Consider the following 27718-nt stretch of genomic DNA (forward strand, 5'->3'; position numbering starts at 1 on the left):
CACGACGACCGAAGGTTTATAGGAGCACTACTCCGTTTGAAAATATTATTCTTCTTACCTACATTACTATTTGTCCTTGAGCGAACTACCTGTGCAGCTGTTAAGGAGCAGTATGTCACTCGTCCCCTTTTTCCAAGGCATCTCTTCACTCGCCCAGCTGAATCACAAATGGGAAAGCCGGAGGTCAAGAGAACACGAGGGATCGGAGAAAACTCTGCCGAGCCGTTTGTTGGACGTCTTTCTGCGTACATGGGATCTTGGATTTACATCCTTCGGAGGACCACCAGTGCACTTCCAGATTCTACATAGCAGATTCGTGGAGGGAAAAGGCGATAAGGAGCAATGGGTCGATGAGCAGACTGTATGGTTTTTCTTATCCCCCAAATTGGCGCGTCTGGATGTCATACGGTATCCTAACAATATCTATAGTATCAGGAACTCTTTGCTATCTGTCAAGGTCTTCCGGGTCCTGGTAGTACGAAGATGGTTTTCTGCCTAGCCCTATTACATGCAGGACTCATTCCAGCCATGCTTGTGTTCTTACTTTGGAGGTGATAAATTCATACCCTTATGCTCAAAATCCGCCATCTGTTGACCTCAACTAACTGTTTCAGTCTTCCTGGCGCAATTGGTATGTATGCCCTCTCACTTGGGGTGCAAAACATGAGTGAAACACTTCCTGAACTTGCCTACTCCTTACTTTCTGGCCTCAACGCCTCTACAGTAGGTATCGTTGCACTTGCGGCCGTACAGTTGTCCGAAAAGGCTATTCGCGATAAACTGTCCCGTATCCTCGTAATCTTTGGCGCATGTGCTGGTCTCTGTTACCATGCACTCTGGTATTTTCCCGTGCTGATGGTTATCGGTGGTTTCCTCACCAGTATCTGGGATGGATGGTTGTATCAACAATTTTTGAGAGTAAAACTCGCGTGGAAGAACAGACATCACCATCCCCAGGAAACGGAAGAGGCAAACGGGAACTCCATATCCATGGATGATACAACTCGGGAAGAGAATAGAGTCCAAAGGAGTGAGACGACACGATCGCGAAGGACGGGTCCTAGAGTCGAGGAACTACCACAGAGCACAGTTGATAGTAGAAGCCCAATGCCGTCCGTTGAAGCTGATGCACAGCAGCACATTATTCGGATTCGGGTCGGAGTTTTGATTATGTGTCTCTTTTTCGGTGCGCATCCCATCCTATCAAAATTTCTGAGCGTCAACACTAATATAGTTAGCCTCCTTCATTGCAATTCTTGTTGCTAGAGGCCAGATCGCCACTCCTCCATTGGTCCTAGACCTCTTTGCCAATATGTACCTCGCCGGCACTGTTATCTTCGGTGGAGGTCCTGTTGTCATTCCCCTCTTACGCTCCTATGTCGTCGACCCTGGGTGGGTCTCTAGTAGAGACTTCTTGATCGGCCTTGCCATTATTCAAGCCTTTCCCGGTCCTAACTTCAACTTCGCTGTCTTCTTGGGGGCACTAGCACTACAGCGCTCACAATTCCCGACCGTCTTCGGTGCGTTCCTCGGCGGTTTAGGAATCTTCCTTCCGGGAATCACGTTGGCCGTTGCAATCCAAAGCTTCTGGCGAGTGTTGCGGAAGAAGAAGTATGTGGTCGACTTCCTCAGAGGAGTGAATGCCACTGCAGTTGGGCTAGTATATACAGCTGTATACCGGTTGTGGGAGATTGGATACCTGACCTCTGAAAGAAGCGACGGACAGAGTCTGGGTAAGGAGCCATGGTGGGTGGTTGTTGCAGCAGTAACATATTCAGGGAGCGCATGGTTCAATGTGCCCCCACCCGTGGCAATTGTAATGGGTGCTATCTTAGGGTTATGCTGGTATGGAGCCGTGGGGAGATAGCATATTCCGGCAGACGTCGTCGTTAAGCCTATGTGTGATATGGCAAGCAACGGGACAGTTTGTAAAACTACTGTTTTCTTTTATATACTAATGATATCGTTCACGAGTCAAATGGACTTGGCGCCTGGCCGAGTAGACATCACGGCGCTTATGAGGCTTTTTGCCAATCCCTTGCGGCCATCAGCTTCTCTTTTCTTAAGCCTTGTGACTGCATGTACCAAGAATAACAGTCCTACTATCACTAATAAAATATCGCAAATTGATCGAATAATAGGTTGTGTTACAATGCTTGGCGTAAATTTTCCAACACGGAACGTTGCAGATATCTAGTGCAATATTAATCAAAAATTTACTCGCGCTAGTTATCAAAGGGACGTCCGGTTTATCCAGCGCTCCACTAGTAGCCATTACTGTCAAATATTGTAAGAATTGTATCCAAGGGGGTTTAACCCTGCTGATATGAATCCTTCCTTCCTTTGATTTGGCTAAGAATGTAGAATAAATAAATAAGATATTTAACACCATTGCATCACAAGATACGCATGAAAAGATGGGCGGGAAACCAGCTCAGTTGGTGAGATCATTAGCCCAACCCTCTATCTTCTCTTCTCTTCTCAAAGTCAGCTTGAAAATCCTAATGTTGTCATCGTTCCGTTGAGTTGATTCCATAAGGCGTGCACTATTCCCGAGCGAGTCTTTTCCCCTGGCCATGTTTTTCTCAATGTCTGACCTGGGAGAGCATGTGTTAGGGCTGTTCTGAGTCTGCTCTCGCAGAGGCTAAAGCTGGACTTTTCTTGGCTTGGCGACGGAAAAAGATCCGCTTGGCCCATTTCCAGGATTCGACGCCGATGAAGAACAGTACTACTTCGACCGCCACAATGCCCCATTCCCACGTTATAGGCTTGTGCTTGAACACGACATCGTTTAGCACGGGTATATAGAGAATAGGAAACATAGTGATCCATCCGGCCATGATGGACCAGAAAAGAAACTTGTTCCTCCAAACATCATACATCCACTGAGTGAAGTATTTCTTGGATTTTGGTTGCATACGGAAGAACGATCGGCGCATGTTGATCATCTCCCAGGCTAGGAACAATGCAAACCATGTCAAACACACAAATGTGGTGGCTCGTGCTCGGAAGACCAGTTCGCAGTCTGATATCTCATCCGACCACTCTTTGTTGCAGCCACGGGCGAGATTGCCGTCGCCAAATCCCCACATTCGTACAGAGAATGCTGCCAAGCAAAGCGCTGCAGTCCAGACGCCATAAACCAGAATATCAATCACTACCTCCCATGTAAAGATGCCCTGCTTACTCTGAGGAGGCCGGTCCATAATATCAGGCGCAGCTATCTCCATACCGAGGCCCATATCTGGCATACCTGATGTAATCATAATAACCCAGAGGATTTCAACTGGCGAAAGAGGGAAGACAGATTGATTGTCAGCGTCTTTAAAAGCCAACCCAATGAGTAAAGTACAGGCCTGGGCGATGTTTTCCGATAATAAGTGAAGCACAAATTTCTGAATATTGTCGAAGATACGACGACCCTCTTCGACGGCATTCAAAATCGAAGCAAAGTTATCATCTGTTAAGATAATATCGGAGGCATCTTTGGCTACATCCGAGCCAGCCTGTCCCATGGCAATACCCACATCAGCATGCTTAAGAGAAGGAGAGTCATTCACACCATCTCCAGTCATTGCCGCAAATCGACGACGGCGATGAAGGGCGTCGATCATGCGCACTTTTGTTTGAGGGGCACAGCGTGCAATGACCAATGGAAGAGTAGGAAGGGCGTCTATTTGCTCATCTGTGAGCTTGTCAAATTGACTCGCAGTCATGACCATAGCATCCTCGACATCGGCTGCTACAGTGCTGAAATCAGCTGGAAGGATTCCGACCTGCTGTGCAATCGCTTTGGCAGTGCCAGGGTGATCCCCCGTAACCATATGGACAACTATACCAGCTCGGTAGCAAGCCTGGATAGAATCGGCTGTCTCGGGCCGAGGAGGATCATACAACCCAATCAGACCTAGGAAGCACAGATCCTTTTCCACACTCTCACGTTCCAGATCTGAATCTTCAAGCAATTGCGCCTGACCACTGTATGGTCTATGAGCAAGAGCCAGTACCCGGAGTCCCAATTTTGCCAAGTCCTCCATGTTCTGAAAGATCTTTTCGCGGTGGCCATCGGTCATTGGCACGGGTGTAGACGAATCTTGGTCCCATTTCACAGAGATGCATGAATCAACAATACGCTCAACAGCACCCTTGGTAAAGACCATTGTGCAGTCATCTTGTACGGAAGCCTTGTTGAAGATCACAGACATCTTCTTCACTGTGGAATCGAACGGAAATTCAGCCTTTTGGTGCCAAACTGCCTTCTGGCCCTTTGTCAAGCGGTCGCGGTTCCAATTGAACCTCGATGCAAATACTTGGATGGCAATTTCTGTAGGTTCACCACGCGCGCTCCACTCGCCTTCTTCAGACTTGTACACATGAGCAAGGTTAGCCATAGCTGCGACGTTCAGGAAGTCCTCAAGTTGCTGGTTCTCTGACACTAGGTCCTCTGCATTCTCCGCAGCGGGACCTTCTTTTTGGTCGTCAAACTCTGAAGGAGATAAAGGAGTAAAGGTAACATCTCCAATAGTAGGATTGAATGGCTCGTTGGATGTCCCAACTGAGTATGTCCCTCGAGATGGAATCCATGCTTTTTTGACCACCATTTTGCCCTGTGTTAGTGTGCCGGTCTTATCGGAGCAGATATCGGTAACGGCACCAAGTGCTTCCAACGAGTCTAACTTGCGAACAATTACATTTCGCTGGACCATACGCTTAGTACCCACAGCCATAGTGATCGTTAGCACGACCACGAGACACGCCGGAATCATACTGATACCAGTGGCAACAGCATACATGATGACTTCGGTGTTGCTGCTGAACAAATTTGCGGCCATACATACAATGGCAAAAAGAACAGCAACTCCAAAAAGCAAGCACGCAAGTTTTGACAGTTTCCGTTGCAAGGGAGTTCCGACATTAACACCAAGAAATCGACCCAGGGCATCAGTCCCGGTCAGTGTCCAAGCCTGGAAATACCACCGTTTCTTAGTCTCACCGTTGTGATCACGCTTGACGGGGCGGCGCTTGCTATCGCTAGCCCGCAACGCGAGGGCAATAGAACCAATCTCCGTGAACATGCCTGTACTGACGACAACACCTCGAGCACGGCCACGAGTGACCGTGCTCGAGCTATAAGCGATGTTAAGACGGTCTCCAGGGCCAGTATCTTCTTTGAATGTTATATCACATTCTTTTTGTACCGGAAGAGACTCGCCGGTCAGAAGTGCTTCGTCGGTGTCAAAATTAACTGCCTCAACCAAGCTAGTATGGTTAGAAAATGATCAGCTATTTAAGCAACCTATGAAAGGGAAATGGTAACAACAAACTAACCGAATATCCGCTGGGACAGTATCTCCAGTCCTCAGTTCGACCAAGTCACCTGGCACGATCTGATGTGACGGAACCGAGAACGTGTGTCCACCTCTCGAGACAGTGCCTGTAGGCGACGACAGTGAATGTAACGACTCCATCGTCTTCTCTGCAGCGTACTCCTGAAAGAACCCGACAACGATGTTCAATACAATGACAGCACAGATCACTCCGCCCTCAATCCATGACTGAATTCCAAAACTGACAGCCATGGCCAGAATTAATACCTGGAAAGAACTGGATCAGACGTCGAAATGTTTCGACCAATTTATATTCACTGAGAGGATAGACAATGGACCTCTTACTAGCATCATTGCGTTAGCCACCTGGCGAACAAGGATTTTAACCACCGACACTCCTTCGCCTTCGTCCAATTTATTTGGACCATATTGCTCGAGGCGACGGGTAGCTTCGTCAGGAGAGAGTCCTTCATCCAGTTCAGTGCTGAGTTCCTTGATGACAGCCTCATAAGTCAGTGAGTGAGCTGGCTGGCTCAACGGACTACCACCGGACCTGTGGTCGTGAGTGAGGTCGTGTTTTTTTGGCATTGGAGACTGCTAGAAGAGCAAATAGCTGTCGTTGGGATGTAATTCAGATCTGTATGTTCGTCCGTCTTTGGCAGAGAGATCACTGGTGACACGATTGACTGAATATATGTTTTTGCGTGGAGAAAAAGCTCATTCGGATTTGAAGCTAGCAATAAATCTTTCTCGTGCCAAAGAGTCGGTGTGGATACTTCAGATTTTAGTCTGGGCGCACGCATCGCCATCACCACATTCGTCGCCACTCGCATGAGGCTATCTTTAGAGAATGGGAGAGTGGGGCTTGGTGCTGGACTTTAACCCGAAATCGGACATTTCTCAGAGCCACACAGCAATAGTCAGCCAATGAGAACGCATATCTACTGAATTAACTCTGGGTTTCTGAGGAACAACAAGTCGAATAATAGGATAAGGCTGCCAATAATGCTCCATGTGCCAAGACTGGGTCTGTTCCATAGTTGCGTTCATCTCCGCGATCGCAATCGACAGGGGCTGCATGGCCAGTTCTCATCTAGGCAGGACTTTAGGCTTAGTTTTCTCAGGTAGCAGAAGAATACTGGGGAGGATGAGTTTTTGCAGGCGATGATCGAACCGCATTCAACAGGCGATTCAACAATACCACCATTTTCATCCAGGTTGTACCCAAGACAAAGGTCAAAGTGAGTTTGGAGGCGTAATATCCGCTTTGGGTCAGCCATTCTCCCGGTCGAAAAATCCTCGTCTGCCAAGACTATACCCTGTACTTTACACGCCAAGAGCTTGGACGGGTGTTGCCAAGACCGGGTGTGGGGTTCGTGTCGAATTCTTGAGCTTTGGACGCCATAAATGGTTACGTGACTGCATCTCCTGCTCCCGCAAGCAGCGCGTGACGATGGATGGCCCATGGCTAGTCGGAGCTATGTTTGGTATCGATCAGTCTGGTCTCCATTAAACTGAATGAAGGTGAAGGCGAATTCGTGGTCAGAAGCTATATTGAGTGGCTTACGTGATGATGAGATAATGCTATTCAAAAGTATATCGTAAGTGCCAACAATGTAGCTGGGCCTCGGATACGTTGCCAACGCTTGGCGCGAAGCAAGTATCGCATAAGCTATGACACGAGTAACTCGGGCACGTAGTACGAATAAAAATGATAAATGAGCTCCTCGACTATCATATTTTAAAGTAACTTTATTGAACATTTATTCGCGACTGGAGTAGCCCGACCAATAGTCTACAACCAGACACTGGGATAACATTTTGATCCCTTTGCCAAGCCTGTTCCCATAATTCCGGTATGCCAAGCCTGTGAGCGGGCTCACCAAAGCTACGTTGCAGTTATTTCACCTCCGCTGGATCCTGAGCTTTATTTCTTGTGAACTGTTACACTCATGGCTCTTTCAAGCTTGTTATGAAAAGGCGTAGTCCCTTGTCCCATCCGTAAACCAGACCATCGAATATCGTTGTATAAGGTAACTGGGACCACACCGCTCTAAGCAACTTTACTGACGCGTTCACCTGGCAGATATCTATCTCTGGACACAACAGGCAACCGATTTCCTGTCTTCTTGGCGGTACAGTATGTTTGAACGATCCCGGGAACTTCTAGAGACTGTATTCCAGCTTTGCATCTTCCACCCGAAAAGAGACACCGAACCCCTTAGCGATGCCAGCCTTGACCGTCCTCTCGTAGCTCACAGCCCAACCAATTTCGAGTTGCGGTCAGAAGATCACAGACCCCATTCACCTTCAGTCCGGGTAACTGGTAGCCCAGCAGAAGCTGGAGATGGAGACTTTCTTCCTCGGAATGAAATACATCGCCACTTCCAAAAATCCCCAAGGGCGAAAATCCGACTCTTTCGGAAAACGCGCGAAGCAAACGCCACAAGCTGGCGCTTCTGTCAAAAGGAAAAGAATAGCGCCCGGTCAAAATCGGAATGGGAGAAATTGGAGACTGTGTTGCAAACTGGAGAATTTGCCAGCGAACGCAGGAAAGTATTGTCTCAAAAGTACGGAGATATCTGTGACATGATTGGCCATGGATCCTCGGCGACAATATTTCTTTCATGCAAATCCCAAGAGTGGCATCCAAGCATTCGCTCATTCTATGTTATTAAATTCTTTCGCCATCAGCCAGGGATGAGTGAAGCCGCCTACCGAAAACCCATCGACGCTGAGTTTTCAATCTCGTCGTCATTAAGACACCGAAATATTGTCCGAACCTTCGATCTGATAAATATTTATGGCGACAACATTTGTGAGGTCCTGGAGTATTGTTCCGGTGGTGATCTCCATTCCTTGTTGGCTGCAAAAGGGCCACTAAAAAATGAAGAGGCCGATTGCTTTTTGAAACAGCTTATGCGCGGGGTCAATTATCTTCATGAAATGGGCATAGCCCATCGTGACCTGAAGCCGGAAAATCTCCTTGTCACTGAAAATGGTGATCTCAAGATAACGGATTTCGGTACTGCGGAATGCTTTCGTCTTGCCTGGGAGACGGATATTCACATGTCGATCACACGGCGCGGGTCTCGACCTTACGTTTCGCCAGAACAGTATCTCAGCAAAGCGTTTGATCCGAGGCGGGCCGATATATGGGCCGCTGCTGTGACCTACATTGCAATGAGGACAGGTAGGCTAATGTGGATGGTAGCCACCGCCGAGGACGAGAATTTTAGGGACTATACTGCAGACCGTCAAATTGGAAGAGGTTACTATCTTATCGAGGATACGTGCTTTGTACGCTGCCACAAGATCTTATATACTTGAAAGTTGTGCTAACTGCCATAGAAGGTAGCGAGCCGCTACATCATCTATTCGATGCTAGATGCTAATTACACTAGCCGGCCCCTTTCAAGTGATGTTTTACATTCTCAATGGCTACAAGGGATTGAAGTTTGCACGGATACAGAACATGGAAAAGCCCAGAAAGATTATTGAGTTAATGAAGATCCGTATGCGTTGAATTCTATAAACGATCAGACCATTTATCAATGCCTATACAGGCTCATTCGCACTAGTTGTCGCACCTCGTGCGATGGGATGTGGCCGCATTTCAGCACTTCTAGCACTACTAACACTATTCCCTGCCGCAAGTCTTATGCTCTGTGATGGTATCAAAACAGTAGGACTGTCGCTAACATTTGAACGTCGACGTCTCATCCGCCTCTCCGCATCCTGAAGTTCCCTTTCTTGGAGGGACTCGGAGGGCAGGAGAATGGCGCGGTCCAGGTCGTATGGAAGGCCACGATGTCGCCCACGGATTTGCATCGCAATGATAATCAGTTTGGAGAGTGTCTTCAGTTCGGCCGAAAAGGACGCATTGATACAGTAATATTCGAAATCAGATTTACCTCTACACTCCTAGACTTTTATTCCCTAACCCTATTTTGAAACACACTAGTCTAATTTTAGCCATACCCCAGGACATCCCTGTCAGACTGTATTGTATTCTCTGGTAACATTGGGTGGGTTATTGTTATAATACCGTAATTTCCTTGGAATGTAGTAGAATCTTTCATGGAAGAAACAAGCAAAGGGTGGATCCTAACAATCTGGCAAGATCCCCTCCCTTCTCCCCTCATCCCAACTTCATTTTCCTTTCTTTTTTGCGTTTTTGCAACACGCAGCCTTCGCGCACACTCCTTTGGCATCAAATAGAAGGTTGGATTGTCTACATAGAGAACTGAATTTGGTAGGAAAAGATGCTTTTACTTCCTGAGGCTACTGTTATCCACTGCAATTTTCATTGGTCGCCATTTTCGATGGTACCGTCAAGAAAGCTGATATGGACCTCAAGGACTACCCTCGTTTGTAAAGATGACACAGAGCCCAAATTACGATAACCTCACCTCTCAGCCCTACGCGACCAAACCATGGGAACACGACTCGCAATACGCTCCAACTCCTGGATACTATGGTAGTCCATACGAAACGCGATCCAACTACAGTCCCTCTCCATCTGTTATTGAGAATCGGCCCAAACCTGATGCTCTTAGGCTGCTTCGATTGTCTGAATGGGAGGAAGGGAGAGTATATGACCAGGATCCACCGACCTGCATCCACTATCGTATTGAGTGGCGAGTGACAGTCAATAACCGGGAGGTGGCGAAGGATACAGAGGATGACCTCGTTTTAGCCCCAAGTGCCTTCTGGCAGCTTTTTCTGAAGAAAAAGCTAGAAAAGGTTTTAGGAAGAAAAGTTGCTCGCAATCGTCGAGTGACAGCTGACGATACTGCCATTGTCGTTTCAGTCAATGATCGTACCAAGCGCAATTTGACAAAACGATTTGACGATACCGACATCGTTTGGACAGCTATCGAGAAGCAGCTTCTGATGTGGTCAGGATTGTTCTCTCGAGGTAAGGAACTTACTTTAAAGATCTGTTTCAACTACGTAGACGAACGTCACTCTCCCACTACCGCTGGTCGGCCAGGGGAGAAAAGAGGAAAGTCCTCTGTCACGAAAAGGATGCTAGAAGAGAGAGATGCACAACTTGATGCGGAGCAGGATGCTTCTGGACAAAAACCTACCTGGCGTAGCGTCTATAATCTAATGCGATGCGATTCTACCACTTGCCCCTCAGGTCCCTATTGCTGGGTGGATCCAGCGGGGAAAAAGCACTATCAACTGAAAACCCACCATCTAAAGCGCCTCGTCGCTTATGTCGAAAAAGGCGGGGAGTTAGACGGCCATAAGGATGTGCCAGAAATAGTACGTGAAGAGCTGTACATGGAAGAACAGCAGAGACTGGAGAAGACCAGTCGCAAGGGAGGACATATGATCGGAAGCGGAATACCCTATCCTCCTATCAATATCAATGTCCATCCATCACAGTCTGCCACTGCTGGGTTAGACATTCCTGCCATCCAGACGGATACCGCCCGTATGATTCTAAGCTCACTCGATATTCCCGGGCCAAGAGATGAAGCGGTCAAGGAATACAGTGAGTGGCAGGTGACTAATGTGACTGATGACACTCTCAAGGCTGCATTTCGACAAGTTTGTGATCTAATGCTTGAGAATGGCCTTGATCTTGAGCAGGTCTATCAGGATCAAGACCCGGGGTTCTTCATTGGCAAAGGTATAAAAATGGGTATTGCTCGACGGTTCGTACAAGACATTCAGCGCTGGGTCGAAAGCGTAAAGAAAGCGATCCCAATTCATGAAATAATTTAGCACGAGCGAGGTGGGCGTTTGGGTGGCGTCATCATTTTTGTGTTTACTTGATAGTGTCATAAACTGCGTTCCTCAGCTGCTTTAACTGAAATGATGTCCCTTTCTCCCTCAATTTCGTACACAGGGTGCGATTTGGCCCATTTGAATTTTGAGGGTATTTCTCCACCGGAGAATCCAAGAGATTTAGTTGGTGGATGTTATATTTGTGGCTTGCTAATTGCAGGCGGAATAAATGGCGGTGAGTCTAATGATTGGTTGTTTAGAATATTGGTCCCTACCTCCTTCCCATCTGCCGCAAGGCGATCAGACACCGCTGCATTATCGATGCGTTTCCCAGTCCCATGCATACAGCGGAAGTGAAGCAAATAGAAAAGCCAAAGACAACAATAACTCACCTTTCGAGGATACTGCGTGAACCTTAGTTGTTTCCTCGTGTCGTTTATTGCCACATATTCCGATCAGATTCCCACCGACCACCGACATACTTGCGTAATTTGTGTGACTTTGAACCTAGCTTCGTGCTATTATCAACCCCAACTCCACAGACGCATTGTGAATTGTTGGTTGATCGAAAGGAGGAAATACAGTTGCACTTTGTTGTGAAATACGCCACGTGTTTTCATGGTCAACTAGCCGCTGATGGCTGTGATTACATTTCGCAACCTGCAATCATCAAGCTTTCCGTCGCTACTTAGCTTTCTTCCACAAGGAGTCTGTAATGATTATGCCTCTAGACCAGTGAGAATTTGCCTCACTGGCGGGTAGGCCGAACCAGTGGGGCTATAGCCTACTTAGTAGATGCATCGTAGCACCGTGCTTTGCAGTTTTTTTTTTTTCCAGTGCTACTGGAGGGGACGGGTTTGGTCTTGCTTGTCATTCTTTATTCCTCGGCTTCCATAAAATTTGATGGTGCGCGGCCCTACTACCAGGCTTTTTCTGCATTCGTACACCCTGGTCCAACTTAAAACGTCAGTAGGATGCAATATCCTTCCGTATTATGGCTTAAGGGTAGCCAAGGTGCATATGAGATATGTAACAATATACTAAGGGAACAATTATCACAAATCATAGATGTTGAATTGCAAGCCCCTGTGCCTGTCTAGGAACGACGTCTCGCCACGGGCTATGCAATCTAGTGGTTGATGAGGAAGAGCTTATTTCACTTGAGATTCACTAGACAGCTTCAGCTACTTGCCACGTTCTGTAGATGTATCCGGTACATCGTCTTGTTTTGGTGGCTCATTATGGTGTGGGATGTCTCAATCAAATCCCTCCTGCCCGTGCGGCACAGCTCACTTGTGTGTGCAGCTCGTCTATAGATTATGTCAATGCACATGCATTTTATTACTAGACTAGGATATACTTTGCAACAATTTCTTGTGTATATATGAGAACCACGTCAGCCATAAAATGCAGATCACGTTCTTTCTTCTAGAGAGCAGAATCATTCCCAGGACAAAAACAAAATGACGACTAGCGAAAGTACGTTGAAAATCCGAGGCTCTAGTTGTTGTATGCTAAGTCCCCTACAGAAAAGCATAGCGGTCGTCTCTCGAGTTTGCAGACTGCCTTTCGGCTTTTCAAGTGGGAAGTTTTATTCGGTTTGCAGCTCATTCAGTCTAATGCTATTGCAAACATTGGATGCTTCACGGTTGGCACTGTCTCTCGATGGCTAGCCGTCCCCCTCCCAGTTTCTACACTTATACCAACGCTCTGGAAAATTCTCCCGGCGAGCTTGGCTTTCTGCTATTGTTTTGAGGTCGCACACCAAGCCGTGTCTGTGCAGGAGGATACCATAAACAAGCCATATCGTCCCATACCGTCTGGGCTTATCAGTCTTAAAGGTACCCGCTGTCGCTGGATCATATCCTGGTCTTTAGTCCCGGTGATGCTATATGTCCACTGTGGGAGATGGGCAGCAATCTACTTTGTTTTATGGCTTCTCTGGACATTCTATAACTATGTATGGCCGAGGACTACTCACTGGATTCTTCGCAACGCATTCTCATCGGGGGGGATTGTTTCTCATCTTCCGGATTGAAAATGCAATTGTTTCCCAAGGGATTCCACAATGGACCGTCAGATTCTGGGCAGACATTGCCAGCGCTTTGTATTGCATGGTCACTATTCATATCCAAGAATTCCATGACGTGGAAGGCGATCGTGTTACTGGTCGTAAGACTTTGGCGGTCATTCTCAGCTCCACTGCGCAGGAATGGCTCCGGCGTATGACTGCATTGTTCTTCGTGGGTTGTGGCGGTTTTGTCTTCGCCCGATCAATTGGGCGTCCCGTGGATCTTCTGTGCACAGCGGCTTTGCATTTCGTCGCAGTGTGTGTTGTGGCATTTCGAACTACGCATTTGAAGACCAGAATTGATGATGAGTGGACATATCGCTATTATTACTACGCCTCGTCATTTCTGCTGATTGCACACATCTATCAACTAGACTTAGCAGAAGCTTGGTGAAAGGGTTACCGGAAGACATCTAGTGATGGATTGGCTGTTTAGGTTGGAAAAGGATAATGCATTCATATGAGGGATAAGTGCGGCCATGAGTATATTGAATTTGATTGCCAAATAGCCATAGAACAGTTATACGAGAATCTTGCTAGATTTTAGGGATTTTTGAATCAAATGTCGGTTTTATTGCCAACGAAATTGCACAGATGCAAGGAAAGAATAGTCTATATCTTGAGTGTAGCCGGGCAGACGCAATTTGAAAAAAAAAAAACTATTTGCGGAGTCAGGAAGAGAAAAATCAGAGTAGATAATGGTTTTACAATATTGTATCTCTGTACTGTAACCGCGTTTGGCGATGTGATGGTCAGCGTGAACGCCTACGCAAACGTTCTTTCTACCTACGGTAGAAAGCGGGGTAGAGAGCCTAGTATATGCACTGCCCCCGACTTGAGCAGGTTTGCTTTTGATGGGCAGTTGAATATGGGTTAGATCTACTCTGCACTAAGACTAGCTGAAGTATAGATCTATTCAAAATAGTGAAGTAGGCTTATTAACACTTCCCTACATGTCCAATCTAAACATTCTGACTTTCACTTTAGGTACGGGAACACGGACGGAATTCGTCGCAGCATTGGTTGGGCGTGGCTGGGTGACAGGATTTACAGTCGGCCCGACCCGACCCAGACCCATCTTCGCGATCTTATCAACTTGTCCAAGTTAACGGCGCGAACGATTATAGCACCGCTTTTTAGTTTCCGAATTTAAAATATTCCACGATATGATGATCAGTCAATCACTGAATACTTCCTCAGAAGCAAAAGCAGCTAGCTGTATACAAGCCCATTTAGAATACCCATTTCTCTTGCTAGCGCCTTGTCAGTGGGGCGAAGAAAAAATGGAGGAGTGCAAATTGGTGAAGTTGAGCTTGCACTTCACGCCGAAGTTCTAGTTAGTAACGCAAAATTGTTTTCAAGTTCGGCAGACGTCTATCTTCAAGCCCGAGTGTCGAAAGTGACCTCTAGCACTCTCTTTCTTTGCACCGACCGTATCAATACACCATGCAAGAAAAACATCAAACCCTTGATCGGGATCCACTTCGTAGTAACTCCAGTTACGTTTAACAAAGCTTTTCAGCTCAGCGAAAAACTCTTCGATCGGATTCAAGTCCGGCGAGTAGGGGGGCAGGTATATCAGTTTCACCCCCGCGTCCGCGCACATCTGTGAGACCCGTTCTGAATGATGGAATGACGCATTATCCATAACCACAACAGATTTCGGCTCGGGCCATCGTCCGCAGTGCTGAAGAAGCTGAGCTAAGAAGTCTTCGAAGACAGCACTATCGGTTGCACCGCGAAATACACGCGATAGGACGATCCCGTCCTGCGAATACGCAGGTAGAATCTGATATCGCTGATCGCGATGGAACTGTGACACCTGCAAAGGGGCCACGCCAATTGGTGACCAGCCTGTCCGCCTAAACCCAGCCCTCTTATCACATCCAGATTCATCGACATAAACTAGATGATACGATTGAAAATCCGACAAATTATGAAGATATAGTTCTCGCAGATCATCATTACGCTCCTTTGCATGCTGTCGGGCCGTCTTTTTAGACCAACCTTTGGCTACCAGGGCTCTTCTGATGCTAGAGGTTGTGACCATCGTGCGAAACTCATCCCAGAGGAAGACAGCCATCTCATCGAGGTACAAGCCCGGTTTTTCTAACAGGTGGTCGCAGAGCGCGTCGATCATTCGCGGTGTTACGGTTGGTCTCCGACCTATGCGAGTTGGGGGTGCGTGGACGTGACCGAACTGCCGCAAGTTCCTGCGAATATTTATGATCGTGACCTTGCTGCACTCAGCCTCTTCTGCCATTTGAGTAGTGGTTAGTGACCGGCTCTCTATCATGTCTCGAATAAAATGCAACTTGGAAGGGGGAAGTCTCGGGGCCATCTTGCAAGCCTAGAGTCCAATGTCGCTCAGGAATCATTTACAGACGAAGATCTCACTTGCTTAAGGGAGGAGGGGTAAAGTGGTATCGATGTATACGAGTTTCCTGTAATTTACAGAAGACAACGTCCCACCTACGTCATGTAAAAATACAGTTTCTATTCTAGGAACAGGGGGATCGACTGATCTACCCTATCTGGGTTAGCGTGATTCAAATTAGGGTTCGGGAGTGAAAGTCTAAGAGTGTGGAGGTAAATCTGATTTCGAATATTACTGTACCTGGGTATCCCATTGATAGCCCCACCGTACCGTACGCGGAAACAATTTCGAACAAAACGGAAAAGATATTGAAAGAGTACCTTGCGGGATCCGCTAATGATTTCCCTTCGACAGCAACGATAAGAAACAAACCCAAGAAAACAAACCACAGATCAAAACCTAGTTGTTTTCGCAAGTGAGTTGCAGTATGGCCTCTCTCGGTTGCATTTGCATCGTCTTGATCATCAGTAGGCGAATATATGCCAAGACTGCGCTCTTCGTACACGTTCGTCCGTCGAATGGAAATGGCAACCGGAAAGACAGAAATATACATCATAAACATGTACGAAACCTGAATTGCCGGATGGAGGTCGCTCAGGCTGAGGACTGAAAAGCCCGCGGTTCGGGTGCAAACGGCTTGAAAAAGCCCGTCGACGAAGCGAATTCCCACTGGAATGCGTGTGACAGTGGTGTCATTTAAGTCCAAAATAAAGAAAAAGAAAACATCGACCCCATTAAGCGCCAGCAATACAGCAAAAAGCCACCATGTGGCTCCCCGCGGGAAAAGAAGAGTGAAGCACCGTCGTGGATGATCAAGCAAAAATCTCAGCTCCTCCCAGACGGCTCCGCCTCGAGGAACTAGAAGAGAAAGCAGCCAAATGATGAATCGAAGCATACACGGAAACCCAGTATTCCAAATAACTATGAGAAAACTCATCAAAAGTAAGGGGAATATGGCGCCGCTGAAGGAGCTCATAGAATCCGGCGTTAAAGTAAATCCCAGGTCATTGGTGGCAGAACCCGCCGTGAAGACCCCCCACCAACCACGCGACAGACCTGCGGAGTCGACGTACGAGCCGTACGGTTGCGCACGGAGCACCCAGGGAACCAAACAAATGACCCCAATTAGATGAAAACCAACGAAGGAGAAAACAAGCACAACTGCAAGAGTCTTAAGTGCTCGATATTCGATACCGCCTAATTCATCACGCTGTGCTTCCGAGAGATCAATAAATGTAGAATTTCGGCCAATAGTTGGAGTCCAGCTCAAGTACGGAGTCCTATCAACTTCAGAATCTCTGACAAAAGGATCTAACCTCTTCGACGTTCCTCGATTTTGCTGCATGGCCTGCACGTTCAGAGGCTTTGGCAAGCCTTCAGTTTTGTGGTTGACATTGTTTGTGATTAAGTTAGGAAGCGTGGGGTCAGTATATAGGCGGCATCTTTTTCGGGGTCTACTGAAACTTGAGCTTTCCCTGGCAGCAACGCACGAGTTTTTCCCGTTCATATCAGAGCCAGATTGCAATGTTGATGTCCTGCGAAGTGGGGATGGCTTTTCTTCCGTCTCATCGAGGACATGCGGTTGACCCCCACGCTCGTACTCACGCGGACTCGGAATCCGCAAGGTATCATTTTCGGTTCGTTGGCTCTCGAGAAAGGCGATGGTACGTTCCTCGTCCACCTGTTGCCTCTGTTGTAGTCCCTCTGTCTGTGGGGGACAGTAAATAGGGGCCGGGAAAAGTTTTTGGGTGCTGTTGAGCCGAGTGTTCTGAATGTCATCATTCTTGGGTGAGTTGTCTTTTGGTGGTTCATCTTGCCTATCCGCACAATCCATCTTGCTAATGTGAATAATGGTAATAGGTCGGCCCCGAACGCCTGTTTTCTGCCGGTCGTGCCCATTTTGGCTCAGTGCACGAGTCCGCGTTCGAGCACTTGATCGCATCCGACGAAGAGCCTGGCTATCTCGAACCACATTTTGAAAACCGCTTTTCAAACCAATGGAGGCGGATAAACACAACAATAGTGTTTACAAAAATTGGATTTGTGACCATTGCTACAAACCATATTACGGCTTGCTGGTAACTATGCAGGAGGTTCACATCGATGGTATTCAGCCCACTTTGGGTCGATGCTCCCGAGGCGAAGAAGAGTGCATCCACGTATTTCAGACCTGGAGCTCCACCAAAATATATGACGATCGATGTCAACAAAATGCAGCCGATGATGTAAGCATAATGATAAGAAGGAAATTGGGGCGTAAAAGTGGAAGGCTCAAGATTGATTTCCCAATCGACCTTCCCTTTCGTAGAATGTTGTGCATGATTGTATGTTAAGATCAAAGGGAAAGAGTTTATGCGGCCCCTTCCAAGCAGTCTCCGATCGGGCCCACTTTGGTGCAAATCGAGTGTTACTGTCTGAGGTTGCGACGGATACCACAAAAATGAATGAGGGCATTGGGCTGACTTCTCGGTTATATCGTAAGATCTTTTTCAAGCTACAATATTGGCTTTTTAAAAGTGAACACGTGCCCGATAGTGTTAATAAAATGATCTGGGAGGCGAATTGTCAAGTGGGTGAGCGAGCTATTTAAGGGGCAAGCTTTGAGTTTAAGAAGTCTCACGTGATATAACGACCGGTTGATGAGCATTATGTCGCTGGAATTGATCCAGTAGGCCACTACCAAATGAGTGATATATTCTCCGAATGGAAGGGCATATGTTGTGATTTTTTAGTTTATCCGACCCTATTAAATTGTATGGGCATGGGCAAATTATCAATGTATACATATCACATATCTCCAGTGGACGGTATAAGCGTGCCCACACAGCTTTCCGATACAATAATACCTATATCACCTGACGACTTTAGCTTGCTGCTCTTGGGTTGGACCGTGGTCGGAAATGGCCCACTATGCATGCTAGATTTGGAATATCTTCAAAGGAGCCCCAGTCATGTCTTCAGCCAGCACAAGTCGTTTCTGGGTTTAACCTAATAATCCTTGGTACGAGCGAAACTTCAAGCTTTCAACGGAAATCACTTGTACTGATCGAAAAATGTCGGAATTGAACACAGCTTCGGAATCTTCCGGGGCCCTGCCACGGCAGAATTATTCTCGAATGAAAAGTTTCGAATACGTCGGTTAACCATAGGCCCTGTAAGAAAGCCAAGCCAGCCAGCCAGCCTTGTCTTCGACCACTAGCACGCTCTAATCGCGACGGTCTACTGGAAAATGATGAATCATTATGTTTACTTCGCCATTAAATATAGATGTGGAATATTCCTGTACCTACTAACGGTATTGCAGATGTTGATTCCTGCGTAGTCGTACCTTGTCTATATAGTGGAAAGGTATTATACTCTTGACGTGTTATCTAGATACAGTTTTCTATAATTCGTGTTAAGTCACAATCTTTTGTCTTTTCTGGCTAGTATGCTAATTACCGCGGCAATAGGTGGATAGCAGCCGAACTTGACTACGTGTTTCGGGCCAGATCAAACGAGATTCTTGGTTCTCGAAGGTTGGAACCTGTACAGCCTCCAGATCAATATGCCTATAAGGTTTCATTCTCTGGATTAGGGATTCTCTGGCTGCAATTAGCCAAGTTGTTTCGGTAATCAATTTTCAAAATTCACCCTTATTCTGCCGAAGATGATGGTTCGTCGACGGGTGTCCAGGCATTCCCACGACTTCCAAGTTGTCACCACCCAGGCGAAGAGTATATGTAACTGCTTGTGTTTTTGGATTCAACCAGTCTTAGACCATGGTCACTCTTTATTTGGGGAGAAATACTTGCAGTCATTTTCGACAAAACCTCGAGAGATCTCCAGGGCACAATAGTCAGATATACCCACAACTCATTGGCTTTCCGCTTTCCCATGGCGCATCCACATGTCACGTACAGCCACATCCTTCCATCTGACATATAATCCTCGCATGAAATGTCTATACTGTACCGTTACCACTAATACCATCACCCGAGATAGGCAGTGAAGTACGCTGCACTCCCCAATCCCCCGCTTTGAGCTCGTGAGCGTAGAATCGAACCAGGAGGCCGACGGAAACCGGACCAATGATGGTGTTTAAAAGAATAGCCCAGACACCGGTGTAAAATCCTTTGTCACTGACGTATGGAGTTTCGTTGTGTCCGATTTCGATTATCAAAAGGCCGATCTCACCCCGTGCTACCATGGCAGATCCTAAAAGTGTTGCGGCCAGCCAGGTCCGTTTCCACGTCTTCCCCGTCTCCTGGTCGCTTTGTTCTTCATCGCAAAGGCTATTGGCCTCGGTCTGTGGTTGTCTCGGTGTTTTCTGTTCTTTATGTGGCTCTTTATGAAATTTATATCCCGAAGCGAGTTGCCATATGGGGACCCAGATTCCGACGACATACTAGATATTCAAGTAAGCTCATGTGCTGAAAAACGACCTTTGAGGGTATCTGTATACCTTTGCAAACGTCATCAGGAGGGTGTAAACAATCCCTTTCCAAATTCGTTCCCCGGTCCACAGTTTCAGGAACGGAATCGCGAATCCGATACTTGAGAAGAACATCGGTTCCATCAAATACTGCTGGGGCCCCAACAGGTATTTCTCAAAGGTATGAATGAAGGTGGGGCTTTTATCCGCCTCGCGCTCGCCTTCCTCGCGGCTCAAGACAACAAATGGTCCCTCAGGGTGCTTGCTTGGTATGTATGTAAGAAATACACCAGCCAGGAAGGCACCAAATAAGACGGATGTACCTGTAAATCCAGCGATGGCGATGAAAGCCGAGAGAACAAGGGTCATGAGGATGATGTTGGAGATGTGGTCAAAACGCGCAAAACGGTGTTCAATGAACTTTCGGAAAAATGGCGCAAAGACCCATTTAGTAACGGCGGGCGTTACCGCAGCCATGCCTATCGATGCCACTATAGGACGCCCTATAAGCCAGCCCAGATTGACGTCATCACCACCTCCGGAAAGTTTGCCCAAGTCACCGATCACACTTTGTCGATAGTTAGCTGGAGGTAGATACCAGGCGCCTTATCTCAGTTCAACGCAATTGACTCACCTTAACATAACAAGTCCTACAACATCGTCGATAACAGCTGCGCTCACCAAAACCGACCCTACCCGAGTCTCGGCGAGGTTGACCGAGTCGGAAGTAGAGCTGATCACAGCAAAAGTAGTCCCTAATATTTATCAGCAAGTAGAACCTAGTCAAAGCAATTTGGGAAAAAAGATAACTTACCAAGTGAAGTAGCTGAAAGAGATGCGCCGATGATAAACGTCTCAACAGCGCCTAGTCCATGTCAGCTGTTGATTGTAGGGATTGGGAGACTGAAAACTAACCATATGAGAAGCCAAGATAGAGCAAAAGGTATGAAAGACCAATAGGGAATAAAACTCCGGTTGCGGCGCCGATCATACTTAAAGTGAAGTTTTGTTTGAGCAAGTCCACACGAGCGCCAAGACCGCCTAGAAAGGGATGACATCAGTGTCTAAGTAACCGAGCAGGCAAGATGAATTTTTCACTCACCTTCGAAAATGATCAAAATCAGACCGACGTATCCAAGAGTAACAAAAGTCTCTTGCCAGTGATGTTCAAGGATATTGGCCAAGGGCACACCGTATATGATGCCGACGGCAATTTGACCTATTATCCCGGCCTGGATTGTTGTCGCGGAGACCCATCTTGCAAGAGAAAGGAAAAAGAAGAAAGAAACGACAATGAGTATGTCGACAACTGCGGTAATTAATCAATAAAGAAATGAGCAGAGATCAATCGGCACATGATTGTGTACATACTTCCAGGTTCGTGATAAGGGAGGAAACCACTAGCCATGCTCGAATTTAGTCTTTACCTGGTGGAAAGATTGAACAAGACTAAAGGAGAATGAAGCATGGAGAATCGACGGCACTTGGGCGTCTGACTAATAGGCTAAGTGACTGTGGAGTTCTACAGTACAGCTTCAAGATTTTGGCCCTCCTCCACCAATGTTTATCGCTTGAAATAGCTCCGGGGTGATCGTTGAGGTATTCATGGCTTCCCTCGGAAAATCTCTGGGTACTTTGAAGTTGCGGTAGTCACATCTATATAACCAATTGGTTTGTAAACTTCATGCGGCATCACCAGCCTATTTATTTGTGAAGGAATGCTGTCACGGTTACCGTTGATCCTCAAGTAATTGATAACACCAACACTTTGATCGAATTGAATTGAATTGAATGAACAGGGTTTGAAAGAACGCCTGATTGTGATTTCAATCATGAGGGGAAGACAAATGTATTGAAAGAGCAATCCAGACTTGAGTTAAAATATGTCGCAGATAGTGGTGAGAAAGTGCTGGTTTGAACAGCATCCTCTCCATGGAGAGCAGAGCCAGGAGCTATCCCTAGGATCATTTGCGCTGTCCCTTAGAGCTTTGTTGCTCCAAAAGGCCTCCGTGGCAGTCGGGTTTCCAGCGTACCTTCGGGATCGATCAGGGGCAGTGGCGTCACTCAGCCTTACTTGGTGGGCTCTGTGGAGATTAAACCTCAAGATATTTACACATGAGCTTTACTATAGAACATGGCGACTTTGCAGTATACCATTTTGTGCGTCCAATGCAAAACTAGTGTTCTAGTGGATAGCGCATATTCACCACCAAAGTGGACCAACTCAACCGCCAACATTTGGTACACAGATGCTTCGGCGAAACAGGGCGTTGAACTTGGCAACGCCAAAAGATGAGATATACAGTCTGCTGTAGTTGAGATGGCTGCACAGGACTTTGGTTCAGACCACTCGACATTTTCAAAGGTGAAAAAAAAAGTAAATACATATTGATATTTCTCTATTTGAGGCATGCATTAGAGCACACCTCATTGGCAGAGTGAGATTTAGGACTTTGCTGAAGTTTGGGCCGTGATCGGATAGTCGTTCAGATGAGAATTAATTACTACTGAAACCGGCTCTTGAATTCTTGGCTCAGCGAATCCGCTGGTCGAGCAATCGCCAAGATGTATTGTGTCAAGACTTTGGTCTGTTCCACAATTACTTTCATCTCCGCAATCGGATTCGGCTGGGGCTGTGGCAACATGACCAGTTTACACCCAGAGGTAGTTTAGGATGGGAGGCTGGGGACATTTAAAACTTTTCAAGCAATTTCCGAAATTTAACAATCCGGGAAGGGCCCAAGATGAAGGCCAACAGTGAGCTTGGAGGCAAAATGTTGGCTTTCCGTTAACCTTTCACGGATTGAGAGCAACAAATGGTATTAACGTTAACCCATTCATTCTGCCAAGAGCTCCGGCCGGAATTGCCAAGACTGAGTGTCACAAGCTAGACAACGAACAAGGCTCAGGATCTCACGGTGGAAAGGAACTGCGGCGCAGCCTTGGCGGAACCGCCCACAGGCTTGGCATTACGGAATATGGGAACAGGCTTGGCAGACGGCAGTCAACTTAGTCTCATCGTCTCAATTGAATAAGAATGTTGGTCAGGGCATTTCATTCGTGAATAATGTTTGGTGAAAAATACGATGGAGAAAGTGTTATAGCCAAGAAGCTCACTTTCCATATTTTTTCATATTGTTCTGACTTTGTGATCACAATCACCACATCAGAGCGTAACTTTATATCTACATACTTGGCGCCAAGCATTATAACATAGGAACCCCAGGCAGATTCTTGCCACATACGATACAATCACCCTTTGCACTGATTTATCTCGTTATCATCGGGCTGACCTGCATGAAAGCTCGCTCTTTCAAGATTGTTTGGAATGACAGTCCCTCATTGAAACCCATGTGACGCAGACCCATTAATTACACGTTTTAATCCAGTACCTCGGAACATCATCACTCGGAGCAATTCTGACGAGGCCTTTAACTGGCAGGAAAACTATTTATCGGCACAAATAACGAACGAGTCTTTGGTGGCACATGATGCTTGAACGAGCCCGAGAACTACGGCAGACTTTATTTCAACTTTGCATCCTCGCTCATCCAAAAAACAACACCGAACATCTTGACGACAATGGTAGCCTTGATAGTGCACTCATAATGCACAGCCCAACCAATTCCGAATTGGGCTTTGATGATTACAGAAGACCAATGTCGCCTACAACCGGGGGTATTGAAAGCCCAGCACAGGCTGAAGATCGAGGTTTTCTCCCACGGAATGGTATACATTACCATTTCAAGACGTTTCCCAAGACGAGAGTGCGGTTGTTCGTGGGAAAACACGCTGCAAATCCCACAAACTGGCTATTATACAGAGAAGAAAAAGAAAAGCCCGGTCCCAGGCCGCATTGGAAAGGTTGAAGAGTATGTTGCAAGCTGAAATGGCCACTTGTGGGGACAGGAATATAATATCTCAGAAATACGGGGATATCTGCAAAGTAATTTGCCGTGGGTCTTTCACACTAGAAGCAAGTGTGGCATCCAAGCGTTCGTTCATTCTACGCTATCAAAGTCTTTCGCCATCAACCGGGGATAGATGAAGACGCATTCCGAAAGCTGATCGACGCCGAATTTACAATTCTTTCTTCACCCCGACACAAAAATATAGTTCGAACATTAGAGCTTCTTAGGGTCGGTGATGATGTTTTTTGTGAGTGCCTGGAATATTGTCCCGGTGGCGATCTTCATTCCCTAGTGACTGAGAGAGGTCGGCTAGCAGATGAAGAGGCCGATTGTCTCTCGAAACAACTCATGCGTGGTGTCAACTATCTCCACCCGATGGGGATAGCTCATCGTGACTTAAAACCAGAAAACCTTCTTCTCACATTAGATGGTGGTCTTAAGATATCAGATTTTGGCACTGCAGAATGCTTTCGTCTCGCTTCGGAAAGTGACGTTCATATGTCAACCTCACGACGGGGGCCACGGCCTTATATTTCGCCTGAACAGTATCTCAACAAAAACTTTGATCTGAGGTTAGCTGACGTATAGGCCGCTGCTGTAACATATATCGCGATGCGAACTGGTAGGATCCTATGAAAGGTAGCCACTCCCGAAGATGAGAATTTTAGAGACTATGTCACAGATCGTCAAATTGGAAAAATTTATTTTCTCATTGACGATGCATGTACGGTAAGCTGTCATTCGGTTTTTATATGACTGAACGATACGCTAATTTTGTCACTTTAGGCAGCGAGCCGATTTGTCATATCTTCGATGCTTGATACTTACTGTATTCATCGGCCTACCGCAAGCGAGGTTCTCCATTCGTCATGGCTACAAGGAATTCAAGTTTGTACAGATTCAAAGAGTTGAGGGTGATTGATTTGTTGAAAATATAGTATTTGTTACAAATTCGAGATTTATTCCCAGTTTACTAGGCCCAGTGGATACCACAACGCGCTTCGAAAGCCTTTTAGACAAATTTATTTGAAAATTGTAGGGATCAACGCCGAAAGATATTGACTGTAATTGCTGCGAAATCATCGTTCACTCGGGGTTTGATGATCTTCATCCCCATTTTCCTCATTTTCTTGACGCTCACTTGGGAGCACAATAGCACGGTCAAGCTTATAAGGCAATCCACGATGACGACCTCTGATCATCATCACGCAGATAACAAGCTTGCTAAAAATTGTGAACTTGCCAGAAAGAGATGTTGAGACAGTCGGGTATCCTAGACTGAGTCCCACGTTGCCGCTACAGAATAATCAGTTATTGTGAGAAGGCGTAAGCTGAGTTTGCTACTCACTATGCTGAAACAACTTCGAATAACACTGAGAACACTGAGAATGCCTAGGCCTATTAGTTCTTTCATTATCACATTACTTTTCCTTGCGTCCTTACTGGAATGGATGTATCCGCAACCTTGCCAGCTTCGGCAACGCAAATACAGAAACACCCGAGGAAGATGTACCACAAGTCAAAGCTTAATTGGTTTTGGATGTGGTTGAGAATGTATGACCGGCCATTCTTCTCGTCCATGCGTTTCTCTGATCCGTAAATACCCAGCGTCTTTTCCTCATAGACATTAGATGCTCTGATGCTTATTGCGATCGGAAAGATAGCAATGTACATCATCACAACCAGGCTGAACTGTACGGCGGGGCTCACATCGGCGAGATTGAATGTCGATGTTCCTGTGTGGCGTGCTGACGCCGCTTGGAAAATAGCAGCAAGAACTCGTGGGCCAGGTGCTAGATTATTGACAGCCGGATTGTTAAGGTCTAAAATTATGATAAGCAGAACATCAACCGAGTTCATAGCTAACAGGATCGAAAAAAGTATCCATGTTGGCTTGCTTGGGAAAAGGAGAGTATAGCATCGTCGAGGGTGTTCGAGCAAAAACCTTAGTGGGTCTTTGAGCGATAATTCATCTGGACACAATTTGTACAAAATCCAGATAATCAGTCGAAGAATACATGGATAGCAGGTGTTGCCGGCAAATGCAAGAAAGCTCATGAGGAGCATTGGAAAAGTCGCATCTTGGAAGGAGATCATCGAGTCCGGTGTCAAGGTAAAGCCAAGGTTGTTAATCATAGTTTGAGAAGAGTAGAACCCCCTGTCGAAAAGAAATGTAAGGAACTGTTCCGCTATCAACAATATCAGGATTTCTCTTTACCACCAGATACTACCCTGGCCACATTCAGCAAGATAGGCACGGTATTTCGGGTCGGCGTGTAGAATCCATCCTACAAGAGCAATCGCACCGAACAGGTGCAAGCCGAGAAAATACCCGGCTACGATCTTTAACAAAAGCTTCAAACTTCGATATTCAATGCCTCCGAGTCTCTTCCGATCTTCGGCGGACATGTTGTAGAACTGTGAGTTCCGACCGATCGTAATCTGGGATGATATTTCTGATAGATCAACTGGCCTGACGTATTTCTGTGTCGGGGTGTGGTCCTTATCTTCATAGCCAGAAGTGTGTCCAAGAACGAACACGGAGGTAATCGCCCGTTCCAGTGTACGAGTATGTGAATTTAGGCTCCTCCCAAACTGCAGATGGCGCATGTTTCTATCCAGTTTTTCTTTTACTGAAAATCAGCGATTATGCAAAGCGTTAGGTAATCTACCGCAAGCGATCTCTCACCTTCGTCTTTGTCGTCAATATCATCCTTGGTTTCAGTGAAAGAAGCACCTAGGAACAATTCATTAAAAATATTTTTTCTAAGATTATTTCCTAATTGAATATACCTTTGTCTCGCTTCCAAGGAGGTGGAATGTACAGAGTTTCGTCGTTGTCTGCAGTAAGTTGATCTGAGTTCGCGAAGCGGATAAAATGCCTTCCAACGGTGGGATTTTGATCCAAGACATCGTCGCTTGCAGAAGATCTGGATTCCTGAGGCACTCTGACAATGTGTCAGAATACACCTTGCCATTAATTATCTCTTGTGTCAAAACTTACATTGGCAACACCTCAGACTCAGCAGATTCATCGACTTCCGTCACGTTGTTTATCGCTGGGTCTGTAGTTCCTTCAATCGAAAGCGCATGGCCAGATATATTCGAATCCGCTTGTTTCTCGAGCTGTGCCTCTGGATCCCTCTTTGGGCGGGCCTCTGGCTTCAACAAGTGTGGTGCTGCGTGTGAAAAGTTAGCCGTCGATGGGAGGATTTGATCGCTGGCGGCCCTCACCTTTCGCTTTGAGATGCTTTTCAAACCATCTCACACGAAAAACGACTACGATAATGTTGATAAAACCCAAGTTTCCCAGGATCGGAATGAGGTAGATGTACACCTGCTGGTAGGTCTTCAACTCTTTGACATCCACCCTTGATATAATGCTGTTTAATATACCAGACACAAATTGATGGTAAACAAAAGGTAACACTCACGTATTCAGCCCTGATTCCGTTGACGCGCTGGCACCGAAGAAATAAGCATCGACAGCATTGAGGTTGCCATAGGGGTAGATGATCAGCAGGCTCAGAATGCCGAGGGTAATGATCCATGCGTCTATCGTAAACTGTCAGTAGCAAGAATGTCGCACAGACTATGCACGTACAATGCAGAGATAAAAAGTTAACAGGAGGCTTCCACATGGTGCAAGAAACCGGGAATTTCTGAGAAGAGAAATGAAAGACCTACGGCGAAAACCAATATATACTCAGCAGCTCAGGCTTATCTGGATGTCAAAAAAAATAAATTGCCGCATACAATCTCTAGCGGGACCATAGAACGCTTTGTGTGAGCGACTTGATCCGGCGAATCATGTCGTGGGTTGAGCGCTGCTTGCGGCTTGACCATCCTTTCTCCCCACTATCGCGGGTGCCCATC

The 27718-nt window shown here is 46.6% G+C and overlaps 8 protein-coding genes across 8 annotated transcripts; 4 read left to right on the forward strand and 4 right to left on the reverse strand.

The window, feature by feature from the left end:
• Positions 1 to 112: 112 nt before the first annotated feature.
• Positions 113 to 1867, forward strand: N7469_002151 (uncharacterized protein; the record flags this gene model as incomplete). Its single annotated transcript, XM_056641071.1, has 4 exons — positions 113 to 361; positions 430 to 551; positions 615 to 1186; positions 1239 to 1867. The coding sequence occupies 4 exons, from the start codon at positions 113 to 115 to the stop codon at positions 1865 to 1867; spliced, it is 1572 nt and encodes a 523-aa protein (XP_056503565.1).
• Positions 1868 to 2612: 745 nt separating this feature from the next.
• N7469_002152 (cation-translocating P-type ATPase) lies at positions 2613 to 5915 on the reverse strand (the record flags this gene model as incomplete). Its single annotated transcript, XM_056641072.1, has 3 exons — positions 2613 to 5259; positions 5329 to 5594; positions 5673 to 5915. 3 exons carry the CDS (start codon positions 5913 to 5915, stop codon positions 2613 to 2615), a joined length of 3156 nt encoding a protein of 1051 aa, XP_056503566.1.
• A 1554-nt stretch (positions 5916 to 7469) lies between these two features.
• N7469_002153 (serine/threonine-protein kinase HAL4/sat4) lies at positions 7470 to 8828 on the forward strand (the record flags this gene model as incomplete). The annotated part of the gene is made up of 2 exons (XM_056641073.1): positions 7470 to 8627; positions 8679 to 8828. The coding sequence occupies 2 exons, from the start codon at positions 7470 to 7472 to the stop codon at positions 8826 to 8828; spliced, it is 1308 nt and encodes a 435-aa protein (XP_056503567.1).
• An 879-nt stretch (positions 8829 to 9707) lies between these two features.
• N7469_002154 (uncharacterized protein) lies at positions 9708 to 11066 on the forward strand (the record flags this gene model as incomplete). Its single annotated transcript, XM_056641074.1, has 1 exon — positions 9708 to 11066. The coding sequence occupies one exon, from the start codon at positions 9708 to 9710 to the stop codon at positions 11064 to 11066; it is 1359 nt and encodes a 452-aa protein (XP_056503568.1).
• Positions 11067 to 13027: 1961 nt separating this feature from the next.
• N7469_002155 (uncharacterized protein) lies at positions 13028 to 13534 on the forward strand (the record flags this gene model as incomplete). Its single annotated transcript, XM_056641075.1, has 1 exon — positions 13028 to 13534. The coding sequence occupies one exon, from the start codon at positions 13028 to 13030 to the stop codon at positions 13532 to 13534; it is 507 nt and encodes a 168-aa protein (XP_056503569.1).
• Positions 13535 to 15689: 2155 nt separating this feature from the next.
• N7469_002156 (low affinity potassium transporter) lies at positions 15690 to 17351 on the reverse strand (the record flags this gene model as incomplete). Its single annotated transcript, XM_056641076.1, has 1 exon — positions 15690 to 17351. The coding sequence occupies one exon, from the start codon at positions 17349 to 17351 to the stop codon at positions 15690 to 15692; it is 1662 nt and encodes a 553-aa protein (XP_056503570.1).
• Positions 17352 to 19460: 2109 nt separating this feature from the next.
• N7469_002157 (cation:proton antiporter) lies at positions 19461 to 21339 on the reverse strand (the record flags this gene model as incomplete). The annotated part of the gene is made up of 7 exons (XM_056641077.1): positions 19461 to 19904; positions 19962 to 20499; positions 20566 to 20686; positions 20746 to 20796; positions 20847 to 20972; positions 21034 to 21240; positions 21303 to 21339. 7 exons carry the CDS (start codon positions 21337 to 21339, stop codon positions 19461 to 19463), a joined length of 1524 nt encoding a protein of 507 aa, XP_056503571.1.
• Positions 21340 to 24921: 3582 nt separating this feature from the next.
• On the reverse strand, positions 24922 to 27483 carry N7469_002158 (putative potassium uptake transporter; the record flags this gene model as incomplete). The annotated part of the gene is made up of 10 exons (XM_056641078.1): positions 24922 to 25138; positions 25191 to 25234; positions 25286 to 26000; positions 26061 to 26475; positions 26532 to 26579; positions 26636 to 26790; positions 26847 to 27082; positions 27111 to 27213; positions 27277 to 27397; positions 27447 to 27483. The coding sequence occupies 10 exons, from the start codon at positions 27481 to 27483 to the stop codon at positions 24922 to 24924; spliced, it is 2091 nt and encodes a 696-aa protein (XP_056503572.1).
• Positions 27484 to 27718: the final 235 nt, after the last annotated feature.

Source organism: Penicillium citrinum, assembly GCF_028827155.1.
Source record: "Penicillium citrinum strain IBT 23319 chromosome Unknown utg000002l:1.0-3833315.0:1.0-3834789.0, whole genome shotgun sequence".
Lineage (NCBI taxonomy): Eukaryota > Fungi > Ascomycota > Eurotiomycetes > Eurotiales > Aspergillaceae > Penicillium > Penicillium citrinum.